The sequence below is a fragment of the Thunnus maccoyii genome, chromosome 4, assembly GCF_910596095.1.
Source record: "Thunnus maccoyii chromosome 4, fThuMac1.1, whole genome shotgun sequence".
Taxonomy (NCBI): domain Eukaryota; kingdom Metazoa; phylum Chordata; class Actinopteri; order Scombriformes; family Scombridae; genus Thunnus; species Thunnus maccoyii.
This window is the reverse complement of record NC_056536.1, coordinates 12342799-12357601: the sequence shown is the minus strand read 5'-3', so window position 1 is coordinate 12357601 and position 14803 is coordinate 12342799. Positions and strand designations below refer to the sequence as shown.

The 14803-nt window shown below is 38.2% G+C and overlaps 1 protein-coding gene across 1 annotated transcript; it reads right to left on the bottom strand.

The window, feature by feature from the left end:
- Positions 1-1323: 1323 nt before the first annotated feature.
- LOC121895008 (protein-glutamine gamma-glutamyltransferase 2-like) lies at positions 1324-14595 on the bottom strand. The gene is made up of 15 exons (XM_042407775.1): positions 14376-14595; positions 11484-11669; positions 11075-11308; positions 10067-10185; positions 9759-9887; positions 8512-8680; positions 7872-8004; positions 7557-7660; positions 6964-7052; positions 6570-6723; positions 6266-6354; positions 5354-5537; positions 4848-5008; positions 2047-2183; positions 1324-1805 (listed from the first exon to the last, which is right to left on the bottom strand). Exons 1-15 carry the CDS (start codon positions 14392-14394, stop codon positions 1658-1660), a joined length of 2055 nt encoding a protein of 684 aa, XP_042263709.1. The 5' UTR covers positions 14395-14595; the 3' UTR covers positions 1324-1657.
- Positions 14596-14803: the final 208 nt, after the last annotated feature.

The following is a 14803-nucleotide window of genomic DNA, read 5'->3' as shown; positions in this document are numbered from 1 at the left end:
TCAATAATAACAAAAGAACATTTCTGTCCAAAGACAAACAGAGTCACAGAGAAAATGTAATGATCTCACCTCACATTTTTATATTAAAATGATAAACCAATCCTTTGGTCTTTCATTACTTTTACAAGCTATTGTGCCAGTTGTGGACATCTGTAATTAACTCCACCTGTGTTGGTTGATTATGGCATTTCAATTCTGCAATTTCTTGTTACTCATTGGCCATAGATGTCAATACTGATATATTTGCAATGAGAGAATTTGGCCTGGGCAGCTCTACACTCAAGGACTACTCTGTTCCACTTACAGATACATGCATTTGTAGACTACTATTTACATGGCAAGACCACACCTGCCCTACATGGCAGTGATGAACACACTGTTATTAAAATAAATAGAAATAAAAACAATGAATTTGATAAATAAAGTAACATAATAACATGGATTACATAAATTTGATACCCTCCTAATCAACATCATGGTGGTTGTTGTCCTCATCACTCACTCAGATCCTTTACTTAAGTAAAAGTATCAATACCACAATGTAATCCTACTAAGTACTCATTTAGCAGAAAATCAGGCTGTGACTGATGTGACATAACTTTAACAAAGTACATTGTTAATACTGATGAGTCAATGCATCAGCAGTAGTTTATTGTTATAGCTGCTGGAGGTAGAGCTAGTTTGAACTGCTTTGTAAGGGTCATGAGATAAATCTGGGGGGTCTTGAGATGATAGATTTGAAATATTTTTTCTTTCATATTTGCATTTTTGTGAAATATTGAAGAGTTTTACCTCTTTGGGTCTAAAACAGTTATTTATTTGAAACCATGTGAGGGGAAATGTGTCTTTGGTGGAACTGCATACAAATCATAGACATCTGAAAAATGACGAGATACAAATACACGAAGCTTCTTTGTAAAGGCTCCCAAGCCAACAAGTTTAGGAACCACTGGTTTATCTTAAACAATGCAGTGTAATTTATAAGCTTATCATTACTTCATTTAAAATTTTAATCTGAAATGTAGCGGAGTATAAGTATCGATTAGCATAACATGAAACTACTCAAGCAAAGTACAAGTACCTTAAAATTGTACTTAAGTACAGTAGTTGAGTAAATGTACTCAGTTACATTCCACCACTGTCTCTAATATCACTTAAAATCATAAACACAAATGTCAGTAATATCAGCTGCTAATGGGAGACACTGTACCAGCCATGATGTGATGTGACCAGTAGGTGTCAATATTCATCCACTGAGAGTTTATTCTGACTCTGGATCGCTCTTTGGCCCACAAGACAACAAATTAACACCCAGCCTTAAAATGTTTTCTCCAAAATTTTATTTTCAATTAGCACACTGGATTTTTTCTGCATCACCAACAACAAAGTGTTTCCTAAAAGGAGGCGAGGAAGCGCTGCTCCCTTAAACAATCTACTGGCAGCTTTAGTAGCAATGGCTTTATTGTCACATTTAGAATGAACCGAATTAAATGTGTTTATGACATTATCTTATTATATTGCAGCTATTACTCCTTTGGTAGCCTACTACAGAGGCAGTATAAAAATAGTAAGCGCATTTAAAAGAAATTCAGTGCCTGCTAGTCCAAAGAACAACAATGTAAAAAAGCTTTCAGTGCTATTAGATTTCTGTACTGGCTCATTCGTTCACCATAACATTGATGAAGCTCTTGATGTTCCTCAGTTTGTTGCTATCAAAGTTCACCAGGAGCACGCTGGGGCCAGTAACGCTGGGACTGAGCTCAACACTGGCCTTGGCCTCCCGTTTTGGGCCCACTGTTCCAATCCTGCAAAAATGATACTCAACAGTCAGAGAGGTGGTTTCTGTTTTATGCTTATCTCTATTCTTATGTATACAGATATAAAATGTTTCAGTTTGTGCACATGTGCTGGTATCATTGTTAAAGACATTCTTAGTTGTGATTTTGGGTATATCACCACAAATCACCACTGTAAAGAACAGTTCACTGTGAATTAATGTGTACATAAAAGAAGACAGACAAAACAGATGGGACAGGGTTGACATACCTCAGTATTATGGGCTTTCTGTCAGTGAGGCCGACCCCATCTATGGTGAAGCTGCAGTCCTGCAGTGGCTCTGGTAAAGGGTTCAACAAGCTCAGCTCTGCCATCCCAGACTGGTTTACTTTGGCTTCTCTCACCAGCTGCAGAGAGGGGGTCAAGTAAACAGGTTTCATCATGTAAGAGCCATAGACTGTATAAAAATATGGATGTAGTTACCGTGACGTCACCCAATGGTCTCTGAAGAGCGGTTTTGAAGCTCAAAGTGAGCCGCTCCGGCCGTCGCCATCTTGGCAGTACGTGACGCTGCCTAACTCCCAGCCAATCAAAAATGGACAAAGAGGCGGGCCGAATGGCTGAAACAAGCCACCTAGCGGCTGGCAGACCTGTCACTCAAAGCAGCCATGTCCTTCATTATGCATAACTTTACGGCTTAATAAAATTTAAATGGGTGAGTTATAAAAAAATTCACCCCCCCCCCGTACAGTTGTCATGAAAGGGGAAATTAACTTTAGAGACCAAAACCATTTTTTGTACCAGGCTGTAAATGTGTTTATTTCTGCTGTAAAGTTGGGCATTTTAACATTGGGGTCTATGGGGATTGACTTGCTTTTGGACCCAACCTCAAGTGGCCATTCAAGGAACTGCAGTTTTTGGCACTTCCGCATTGGCTTAATTTTTCAGCCCCGGAGGTTGCCTCTTGGTAAGAGCTGGTATAATATGATTATTGATTGATTATGTCCTGTACAAACTTATAATGGGCTACAATGATCAAATAATGCAAACATTACAAGTACTTAACACAGTTTGTTTTAACCTAATATATATATATATGCCTGAGTGAGCAATAAAAAGTTCTGCGATGCTACCTCACTCGTGGTTCAAGGTTCAGTATATTCATCCATTAATTCTGGACATTAAAGGCTCTAGATGACTCTATAGGAATACACTTAAGAGATCAACATTTATTTAAGAACTGAGGAATAGGCCCGAAAAGAGAAAGAAATAAGATGATTTACGGACCCACCCCTGGCTATTGCTACTTATTGTTATTGTTATTGTTATGATTGTTGTTATTCTGCCTCCCCCCCTTTCTCCCCCTTTCCCTCTTTCTTTCTCTCTCTCAACCCAACCAGTCAAAGCAGATGGCCACCCACCAAGAGCCGGGTTCTGCTTGAGGTTTCTACCTGTTAAAGTGGAGTTTTTCCTAACCCCTGGGCCACACTGGATGCGTGAGCAGCGCGTGTCCATCGCGTAACCTCTTGCTTTTCATTTCGGGGCCCATGTTAACAGGTTAGAGCGGCCTCACGCGAGGCTGCTGCGTCGCTTCATCTAGAGATTTGAGGTCTCACCTATTTTCTCCACGTGACGCGCGCGGTTTTCAGCAGAAATAGACAGGGAAAACGAGAAAGATAGGGCTGCCAGTGGCAGAAGCACCGCAGCAGACACGCTTCCAGTGTGGACGCTGCAACCTGTTAACATGGGAGCCGAAATGAAAAGCAAGAGGTTCCGCGACGCACACGCGCTGCTCACGCATCCAGTGTGGCCAAGGCGTTACTGCTGTCGCTAAGTGCTTGCTCATGGGGGAATTGTTGCGTCTCTGTAAATTAAAGAGTACGGTCTTGACCTGCTCTATGTGAAAAGTGCCCTGAGATGACTTTTGTTGTGATTTGGCGCTATATAAATAAAAATTGATTGATTGATTGACAAGGATTCTGATACCAGATTTACAAAGATGAGTCTACAGCACCGGTTAAACAAGCTTCTATTTTATTTTTCTACGGACTTTACCTTAAAGTGACCAATGCATTTCAGCCAAATTATGTTCTTCAGGGGAAGTGAAAGAACCTAATAGACATGATAACAGTCATACTTAAAGCACTGGTGGAAGTAACTACTCTACCATGTGATGACTTGTGAGCACAGTAGATCTCAAACCACAATGTGTTGGTTTCCTGTCACTCACAGCTGAACCTCAATGGTTGAAGGAATCCAATTTTTGGGGGAAAGACCAGACTGCCTAATATGATTTAACAGTCTTTTATACAACACTTAGAAAAGACTGAAGATACAATGTGATCTAACATTTTGTGAAGTGCTTTAATTCACTATATTTATAAAACTTACATTGTTGTTTTTCCAAGACTGACCTGGACGTCTGCATTAAATGCCCATTAAGACTATCTTGACTGTGTGTTAAAGATGTGATTATGTATGCTTTGTGTCAAGCTTGTCCTTTCATTGTAATGTGTGTACAGTCCTCTTATCTCTTGTAGGATTGGGAGGGGAATTGGTTTGGTACTCTGGTTGCCTTTTTTGTTTTTATTTATTTATTGTTCATTGTTTGTTTTCTTTTCCTCTCCCTTTTTTGCCCTGTGGTTATTTTGCTCAGATGGCAGAGTAAATGTAAATTTCACAGAGTCTGGAGCACTTTAATAAAAAAGATTAAAATACTCACAGGTGAACAATAACTTGAACACAAGGAGGAAGGAAATGATTTGACAGAATATTTGATCACACTAATGTGATTTGGTATGTCTGTACTATGTTGACTCAGAAAAGCAGGTTTATGATCCATTAAAGTCATCAGAAAGTATTTTTAAATATGATGAATAAGAGTGTATTTTGCTCTGAGGTTATGAGTGTGATTGTGTGTGCGAAGGCTGACTTGTTACTTAAGTTCTGTTTTGTCCAGAATATAAAAACTCCTTAAATACAATTTACTGATTTATTCACTCAGTTTGTTGTCCTACAGTGTAATAAGACAGAGTTTTCATTGCTCATGAACACATTTGTTCCGTCCATACCTTGATTTCTATGACTGGCTCATCCAACACAATGGTCTTTTCAGCCTTGTGGTAGTCATTGCTCTGCTTGTCGACAGTGATGGCTGACAGATGGATCAGCCTGTCAGAGGTGATCACTGATCCATAACTGTCATACTTCAGTCTGAGGCACAGACGCCTCTCTGAAAAAACACACATATTATAAATCACATTAATTAGGTTATGACAACTATTTCAATTCAATTTCTGCATGAGAAAATGATTTTTGGAAGGTTGTGAACCAGGTTTCAACCAGCAAACATTGTAAGACAGTTGTATAACTAAATTTATAGAAATATTTCTGTGTTACATTTGAATGAACTTGAGTCACTGACTTTGAATCTTTTGTAAGATGCAGATAAAAGTCTTGTTTCATAGAGGTACCTTCATGATTATTTCCACTTGCAAACAATGTGGGGGTAATTTCTGTGCGAGCATCAAATTCAAAGCTCAGACACTGTGTTGTCTGTGATAAGATCAGAGCTAACCTTCTCCAGGGGGCACCTTCACTTTGTCTGAAGCGGATCCACATTTCTCTCCTAGTTTTCCGTTGTAGTCGACAGCTTTGGCAACAAACAGGAAGTTGCAGGTCTTTGTCTGCTTGCTGCTGTTTGTGAGGACAGCACAAACCTCAAAGTCTGAGCCCACAATCATGTTATCAGCAAGCTTGATCTGAAATGAGAATCATGAGATGATTCATTTAATTTATGGAGAATACAATAACAGAAATTCATTGTATTGTATTTCTAATAATGAGCATTTAGTTCTTAAGTTTGTTGAAAAGGATGATTCTGTGATTTTAGGAACAGTATATCTCAACTCTGTTGTAGAATTGGCAAAATTTGGCAAAAAATAATAATAATCAGAATATGCTCATAAAAGATTTTAGCTAATGCAACATATAAAGTGATAAAAGATTAATTGAGCTTCTGTCCATCCAACCATCTATGTAAAGGGGACATTTAATGAAACATTTATCCTCAACATAAACAAAGAAAACATACCGTTATGTTACACACAACTTAGCAGTATTTGACAACCTTGTGTGTGCTGTATGTCTGTCATACCCATGATGGTTATTTCAGCTTGTGACAGTTGTTTGTCTTTCTTTTGTCTGTTTTGCATATGTTGGAATTATTTGATATATTAAATATTTGTTCTGTTTTTTTTGACCAGTGAACCTGCAAAATAGATGATTTCACCTCTTAGGAGCTGTGATGTTGTCTCATGTTGCTTTGAAAACTTAGATCATTTTGCTCATTGCCAGATCTGTTTAATATCTTTAACTGACCCAACTCTGCAGCAATGTTTTAATTAAGTTACTTCAGAGTTTTAGTTTCTTTCTATATATTTACATTATTTGCTGTATCCCCTGTATATCTATATATGAACAGAAAAACCTTGAGATGGAGCTCTGGCTCTTCTCCTCGCTGCTGTAGCTTGTTGTGGTGCTGAGCCTTCTCATACACCTGCCTCTCCTCCTTTGAACCTGAAAACCATCAGGATTACTGGTAAGTTCTTCAGCATTATAAACCTCCTGAGACAGACTCCTTCAAAACCATCATCATTTAGATTTAACAGACATGGAACTTGTGTGATTACATTTTAAAAATTGTGTTAGCTGAGGTCATCTGTGTATTATGTTTACAGTGATGTGTAACAGACAGTGTATGTGTGTGTGTGTGTGTGTGCGCATCGCAGTACCTTCAGGGTACTTGTACTCGTGTGTGATGTCGAGCCTCTCATTTGAGCCCACAGCTTTGGTGCTGATGAACTGTCCGACAGACTTTGGTGATCCACCGATTTTGACCAGTTGTCCATTTGACTTGCGCACCAAGTCCACAACATCTGCGTTAACCTGAATCCACACACAACATGACATAACATCAGATAACACTAGACACAAGTATTTTTATATACATATAGTACATGAACAAACGCAGTATCTCTTAAATTATATCTCAGATCACAAAATTGATCAGTCTCTGTGGATTAGCTTGGATCAGGTCTTGTCAATAAATGCAACTTCTATGGAGTTTATGAAGTCCAGCTTACATTTGTGCATTTTTTCACACTAAAAGGTCAAGCAAAAACCCACCTCAGCGAAAATAAAGGGAGCATCGTACTTCTTGGTCAGCTCCCCTTCCTTGATAGCCCTCAGTGAGGCCGGTCCACAACAGAAAACACCTGACAGCATCACACACCCAGAAACACAGTGAATTTCAGAGAGTTTCAGACACACAACATCTGGATTCAGGCCACAACTGAACTGAACTTAACTAAACTAAACTAAACTAAACTAAACTATTATTTTTGGTGTTTGGTATAACACTTTATGACACTTGAAGAGAGCATGCACAGGTCTAAGAGTTTGTAGTAAAAAATAAAACAGTTGCTTAATACTGTGTCATGGAATCGAGAAGAGTCATGTGAACATGCCAAACGTAAGATGTCACATGCATAACCATACACCAAACTTGTGACTACTGTCAGAAGTTGAAACTAACCAGTGCGGTTAAACACTGTGCCTTGGCATTAGAGTCGTGTTTCATGAGGTGTTTAGATTATTCTGTCTGGCTTCTGTAGGTGTTCTGCCTTGGCAGCGTGCAAAGAAAGTCAGCTCACAGACCTACATTTAGGACATACCCATTGAAAAAATAAAGGACAAACTACATTAAAATCAAAGTTCACCTTCACTTTTCTCTTGTGGGGTTGGGTCACTGGTCTGCCAACCATCAAATTCCTCTCCTAAGTCTGGACGAGTCATCCAGCTATCCACCCAAACATGGAAGTTCCTGGAAAAAAAATGAGTAAAATAAATAATAAATAATAATAAACAATAAAATGACCATTTTGCTTCAATCTGCAAATTAATGTAAAAAAAACAATGTTCAATCGATCATGCATCAATAGTGGAAGATATAGTGAGAGAGAATGTAAAAAAACATGTATTGTACTGTGTTTGCACATGTATCTACCAGATAATAATCCCTACCATACACTCACCATATCGAATCACCATCAGGAATTCTCTCACCATCTTCATCATACAGGTTTTCTATCATCAGGTTGGCGTTAGAATCGTGAGCTGATCCAAAGTTAGTAACCACTCGACACGGGATGCCCAGGGCACGGGACACTGGAGGAGGGAGGAGAGCAACTCTTCAGCACACCAGCTTACTGAAGCATATGTTTGAGATAACGTCTTTCATCAAAGATAAACAATAAAGACAGCACATAAAAATGTCACGAGGTGGCTAGGTAGATGGCTACAAAGCTGTGAGATTAAATTCTAAATTGAGAATTTTGATAAAAAGGCTGGATTGTGTAACAGTGGAGGTGGGATGGAGGAAATGCAGCAGAAATCAGGACTGTTGGTATTGTATGGTACCAAAGGGGTGCATTTATTTAAGAAATTGCTTCTATGTTACCTCAGGAGCTGGTTTATTGAATCCTTTTAAAGTTTAACAAACACATTGTAATATGACAATATACCATGTGAATTCTATAAGACACAACAACTCACAGCACTCCAACATGTGCATCAAAACCCCTCAAAATGTATGGATTGATAATTTAGTCAATAATTTAAGAACCAAATGAAATTGCTGTCTGAATCAAAGCAAGACTCATACTGTGGTCCAACCTGTGCATGCAACAGCAGCAAAGACCCAACACTGGCCGTAGCGGACGGGGCCACTTTCTGCCCACTGACGCAGAATGTCCCCGCTGCCGATCCACTGGCCTGGATGAACCCCGTCTGTAACCTCTCTCCAATTTCCCACCAGCACGCCGTGGTCATCATTACTGTTGACCTGAGGGCACAGACAGAGACCAGACAAGAGAGAAAGACGGCATAAACAGGGAAGCGGATGATGTTCATTTTCATTTTGCCACAGTCTGCTGAGTGATATGCACATATCAAATCAATATGTGCATGGTTTGTGTTAAGTGTTTTTCATTAGCTTCTATTAAGGACTGTTCAGTCAAAAGTCTTCTAAATGATGCTGAAACTTTTAAGACACTTATACCAAATAAACTGTATAAAGTCAGACCTCACTTTCATCAAGCTCTCGGAGGTACAGCAAAAATGAAAGAACAAGATTTGGTTAGAAATATAATGGGGAAACACTGAGCTGTTGTTTTTGCTATTCTTCTATAATATACCTCAACATCTCTTAATGGCTCATTATCCTTATTTTCCAAATCAGATTTGCTCTAGACATCCATCAGTATTACAAGACACAAGCCTAGCCATGTCAGATTATGAATACGTAGAAGAAGAACTGAGTAGTTAACAGTATCAAGACCAGCAGTTGATGTCAGGAAAGTAAAAAAAGGTACTAAAGTTGTGACTATGAAAAGTCCATGTGTAGAAATATACAGTAATATAAAACAGGGATTATGCTATAGTTTTCAGTGTGTGTATTTGTGATAGAAAGTGAAGGAAGATAACATGTTTGTCATGTTGGCTTTGTATGAGTGCTTTTCCAAATATGTCGAATATCCCTAAACATAAACATAGTGCATGATCCTGTTCTTGTTATCAACATTGTCTGGGAACATACCTGGCTTTGATTTATTGTATAGTGGCACTGAATCATGACACCCAGTGGAAATAGCCCTGAATTTCTCTTTAAGCTATTTTTGACTTGCAGCAGGAATAACATGCTGACAAACTTTAAATTATTTGTTTATTACTCTGCTTATAGCTACATTTTAGCTTGGAATGAGGGCCACACATTAAGTTTTAAAAGAAGGAGAGACATTACCCTGCAGGACAATAAAATACTGAACATAAATGAGCAAACAGTTTTCTGGGGCACCATAGTAATCTCTGCCTGCATTGCCAAAAAAGGGCTCATCACAGGGTGATTAAATGCACAGACCTACCATGGCACTCAGCACTCTGGTCACATAGATGGGATTTCTCCTGGCAGAGCAGTCCTGGTCAGCATCAGACACAAATTTGGGGTTTTTATCCAGGATCTTCAGACAGATATCCAATATTCCTGGTCCAAACTTCAAACAGAAGGTCAATTATTAACTGAATTAACTTAATGGGTTGATAAATGTAACTGGATATTAAAATAGTGTCATGTTTATTGCCCTTTTCAGGTTACAGTGAAGAACCTTTTAGAGATTATGTCTACAGTTCACTGAACTTTATTGAATTAATGTACTTTTTAAAATTTGTGTACCTGTCCGAAGTTCCAGGGTGTCCCTTTGATTCGTTTATACGTTCCTCTGTAGACCTGCCCATGTTGTGCTAAGACATACTCCTGCCTCTTCATCTCACTGCGCATGTAAACAGCATCTCCTGTGAGTCAGTAGAGTCAAAGCAACAATGTGTTCAGACCAGTGTAATAGCATACTGCATTAATACCTCACATCTGACAGCATTTGGCAGATGTTTTAGGGCTGTTGTAGGTATTTAGTTTTGCAAATTAAACACAAGGATCATGAAGAAGACAGGAATACAAGCTGCAGGCAGAGCACAACAAGTTTAACACAAAGTATAATTCCAGTTCAACCCAAAACACAAATAAAACATCATAAAAACGATATACAGTTGTGCTCATAAGTTTACATACCCTGGTAGAATTTGTGAAATATCGGTCATATTTTGACATATTTTGGTCATTTTCCGCTTCTTTATCAGAGCTTAAACACTACTGATTGGCATTTTCAAATCTTTGGATATCTTTTTATATCCTTTTACTGGTTTATAAAGTTCAACTCCCTTTTCTCGTAGGTCCTTTGACAGTTCTTTTGCTTTCCTCATGGCTCAGTATCCAGTAAAGTCAGAGCAGCCCTGGATGAAATGTGCAGGGGCCTCTCAAGAGCTGAGAAACTCATTGACTATTTATACACAGATACTAATTACAATCAAACAAGTCACAGGTGTGGAAACTAACCCTTCATAGCCATTTAAACCTGTGTGTGTCAACTTGTGTGTATATTATCAGGTCAAACATTCAAGGGTATGTAAACTTTTGATCAGGGCCATTTTGGTGATTTCAGTTATAATTATGATGTAAAAAGGGCAAACATACTTATGTGAAAATAAATGGCTTCACTTGACCACTATCATTAAATAAAACAAAAGTTTACAGCATGATCATTCTTTTTTCCCAAAATATGGCCGATATTTCACAAATTCTACCAGAGTATGTAAACTTATGAGCACAACTGTATACTGTACTCACTGGGGCACCAAGCATTAAAAAGCAGGGTGAATCGTCCTAAAGTGGTCTTCTGCCCCTCCTGGTCCACAGTCAGAGAATAGAGCCCTATTGGGGCATTGGGGGAGGAATTGATAGTCACAGACACTGTGTTTCCAGAGGGATCATTAGTGGCAGAGGCGCTCCACTCAGTGTCCACCGTGGAGTCATGGAGTCCAAAGCAAACCTTCGTGCCAGATTCTTTTCTGGGTCGTGGACCTGGAGAGAGAAAGACATGTATGAGCACTGAATCTAAATCAAAACTAGAGAAACACAAGTCTTTGTGCACACACTGGTGATTTAGTCATGCATCCATGCTGCTGGAAAGATCTTATCTCTCAACCACATACTGTACATATTTGTGAACCTAATCACTGGTTAACAGGAAACATACCAGTTTCAACAGTGAGTGTGAAGCTTGTTTCACTTGGTTTGAACTTTTTGCTTCCAGCTTTCAGATGTAAACTGATGTTGAAGGGCTGTCCCCTTCTGACAATCAAACGCTCCTCTTTACACAGCTCCGTATGATGGCTGCTGTTGTTGCTCTTAATGTTCAGATCATAGCGCTCGATGTCCAAGACTGTGTAGAGATGGAAAGACAGATTGATGACCTGATAATTTGATGACTAATAGATTTGATCACCTGTTCGAAGTTTCCTCACAGATGATAAATCACAAGAAATCATCAGCAAGACATTGTTCAGTGTTGATATAGTGTTACTCCATGTTCTGGATCTGAGATATCTAATGTCATCCTGCTCATCACATTTCACACGATTCTCAATCTGCTACATAGTCAAAGCACTCTGACACTGTGAAGTAACACAGAGAAACTACATCTTCAGTTGTAGATAATTCAGTCCACTAATACCATCTGAACACCTTTCATACAAGGGAAATAGTTTTTTTTCTTTCTCCTTACCTTGACTCATGTCTGCAGTGAAGTTCTTGTCCCTCGATGTCTGTGTGCAAAGTCTTCAAAGACACTTGAGTTGCAGCCTGTGCTCATTGATCAATGACCCTGCAGTGTAACAGCTCCGGAGGGATATTTGTAGCCTGTGTATCCTCATCAGAACGCCCCCATCCGCCCACTCAACACATTAGTAATTCTGTTTTTGGCTAGCAAGGGCAGACAGATTTACTAAACTCCTTTTTAATTCTTCAGTGTGACCATGACCTTAAAGCTATTGTGAAATATCTTTACTGAAAACAAAAGCTTTCTATTCAAACAGCAACTCATTTGTCATGCATTAACAAAACTGGTCCTTAGTCAGCAAATCACATTTCCCTGTTGAATTCGTTTTGTGTCACAAATTACACCACAATGTAACACAATACTAACACAATGTTTACATGCACCAGATGCTTTAAAGCAAATTTTCTTCTGCCATTTTTTGTAGCTGCAGCATATATTACTGTATAATTCAACATAAACAAAATGTTATAATTCAAAATGAATTAAAAACTGATAAATTATCATTTATAATGCAAAACAGGAACACACCATATACTTTCGTTTTTATGTAACTTTTACTTCAGTAAAAACTTCTGACATTTTTCTCAGGTCAGAATGATGAGACTTCCACCAATTTTCAATGTTACTAGAAGACATTGAGAAAAGATTATAAACCTAATTGCGCAGTTTTTCTTATTTGGTTTAAAGATCAAAGGAACAAAATAATTCAGTATAGATACATACATTGGAAATTAAAGGTTTTACAGTAAATATCTTGACTGTACGTATGTGGAAACATTGTTTCTGTGAAATAAGAAGGTAAATTCTGTCTGGTCACTTTCCAGTTCAGCAGCAGAAACCACACAAAATGAAAGCGTCTCTCTCTAAAAAATAAAGAAATAAAATGACCGCACTGACCCCACATTCGAAAAACCGAGTCAGCAATAAAGAAAGTGATAGAAAACAAAACATGTATCTGCCATATTGTAAAAAGTTAGTGGCTTTACAAGAAAACAAACAGAAATCAACATCATGGCCTCAGTTTTTCCAAGATCCAATTACAATCTGTTTACTGTAAATTTTGCACACACACACATAAAATCACAGAGCTTACAAAAATCACTTTTCATCAAATGTTTGTAAAGAAAACATAAAAAAATACATTAAGAAGGATTATAAGATACTTCATTTTATGTAATGGTCTTTTTCATAAGGGTGAAGCTGATACATTGATCAGTTTGGAAACAATAATGGACCCTAAATAACAGTTAAGTGTTTTTTGACTGCTAGTATGTAGTCATATACTGTTTGTTAGTACACAATTGCTATATAGAAGTAGATTTTATAATAAGTACTTCAAATCCAGATGTGAAAACAATTTTCTTTTTGCTTTTTTTAGACATGTAAATTGGTTTTGGAGTTCGCAAGTGGTCTGTCCCTTCTGATAAATTATTAAATACAAGATGTAGATGTAAATGTTCTTGCAGCAGAAGTATAAAAATGGCCAGAGAGAAATAAACAAAAACACATTAAAAGTATACTATATATTAATCACTACACTATCAAATTTCTGTATCTGTACACATGTACATGTTTGTTTCCATTTATGGTCATCAACATTAAGTCATGGTCTTCTGCTAGTCCTGGGCTTATGGCCAGTGGATGCCTGCTGGAGATATTTGAACTTCATCCTGGACTCCATGAAGTTTTCCTTGTTATTTTGTAACCAATACAATGTAATTCAGCTGTCAAGAGGATGATGATACATTATCACTTCTCAAGCTTTGCCTGCTAGCATGAGACACAAAAAGAGACACTTTACTTCCATCTCTGGACTGATGCGGTCTCCCACAAATTCAGATTCTGGTCCTTTGTGTTTGTTCTAAACAAGCTGTTTGTTTCCACGACAAGATGAAATACAACATTGATCCCTGCATATCAGTAACTGTATTGCACAGCACAGAGAATCCCTAAAAATATATCCCCAGACCACATGATCCTGTGTTGTTGTGGAGTGGCACAAACACATGCTGCTCATTACTAAATTTCTATATAAATAAACATACTATACGCCAATAAACAATATAGTCATTTAGTCACTCACAATATGTAGGTGAATTTGACAGGAGAGAGAGTTCTTTGAGGGGCTGTTAGGGACATTATTCAGAATTACCATGCATAAACATATACTTTTCCTCTCACATACACATATGAAACCAAAGTCATTCACATACTATACTGAAAACCTCACACACATACAAGTGAAAAGTTTTTACATACACAACTGAAACATTCTCACACAAACAACTGAAAAATTATATGCATACATACACAACTGAAAAGCTCTCATTGTCAGGATGAGTAGCAGGAATGGACGCAAATGCAGAGACTGGCATGCAGAGATTGCAGGGTAGACGAAAACCTTCTTTAATCTTGCGCTGATCAGGACAGAACAGGGCAGGGCAAGACAGAACCGAACAGAACAGAACAGAGCAGAGCAAACCAGAAAAAATGATCCAACAAAGACTGAACAAAAAGCCAGGACTTAAATAGTAACTGAACTAACGAGAAGATGAGGTGCAGGTGGGGAGATGGGTGGAGAACACAAGAACACAAAGAGACCAAAAAACACACGTTCACACAAGTTCAGGCAGGATGTGAAACTCATAAAAAACACTGAGAAGCTTTCACACATACGAGTAAAATGTGCTAACCACACTCACATACAAATGAAATGCCTTTACGTACACGACTGAAAC

Bases quoted from the DNA above. Each gene is read 5' to 3' on its own strand.
- LOC121895008 (XM_042407775.1), bottom strand. The intron at 11,309-11,483 runs GTATGTTTCCTG...TTCTCTCTCCAG, and splicing joins CACACTCACTGTTGAAACTG to GTCCACGACCCAGAAAAGAA. The intron at 8,681-9,758 runs GTAGGTCTGTGC...CTGTGCCCTCAG, and splicing joins CCAGAGTGCTGAGTGCCATG to GTCAACAGTAATGATGACCA.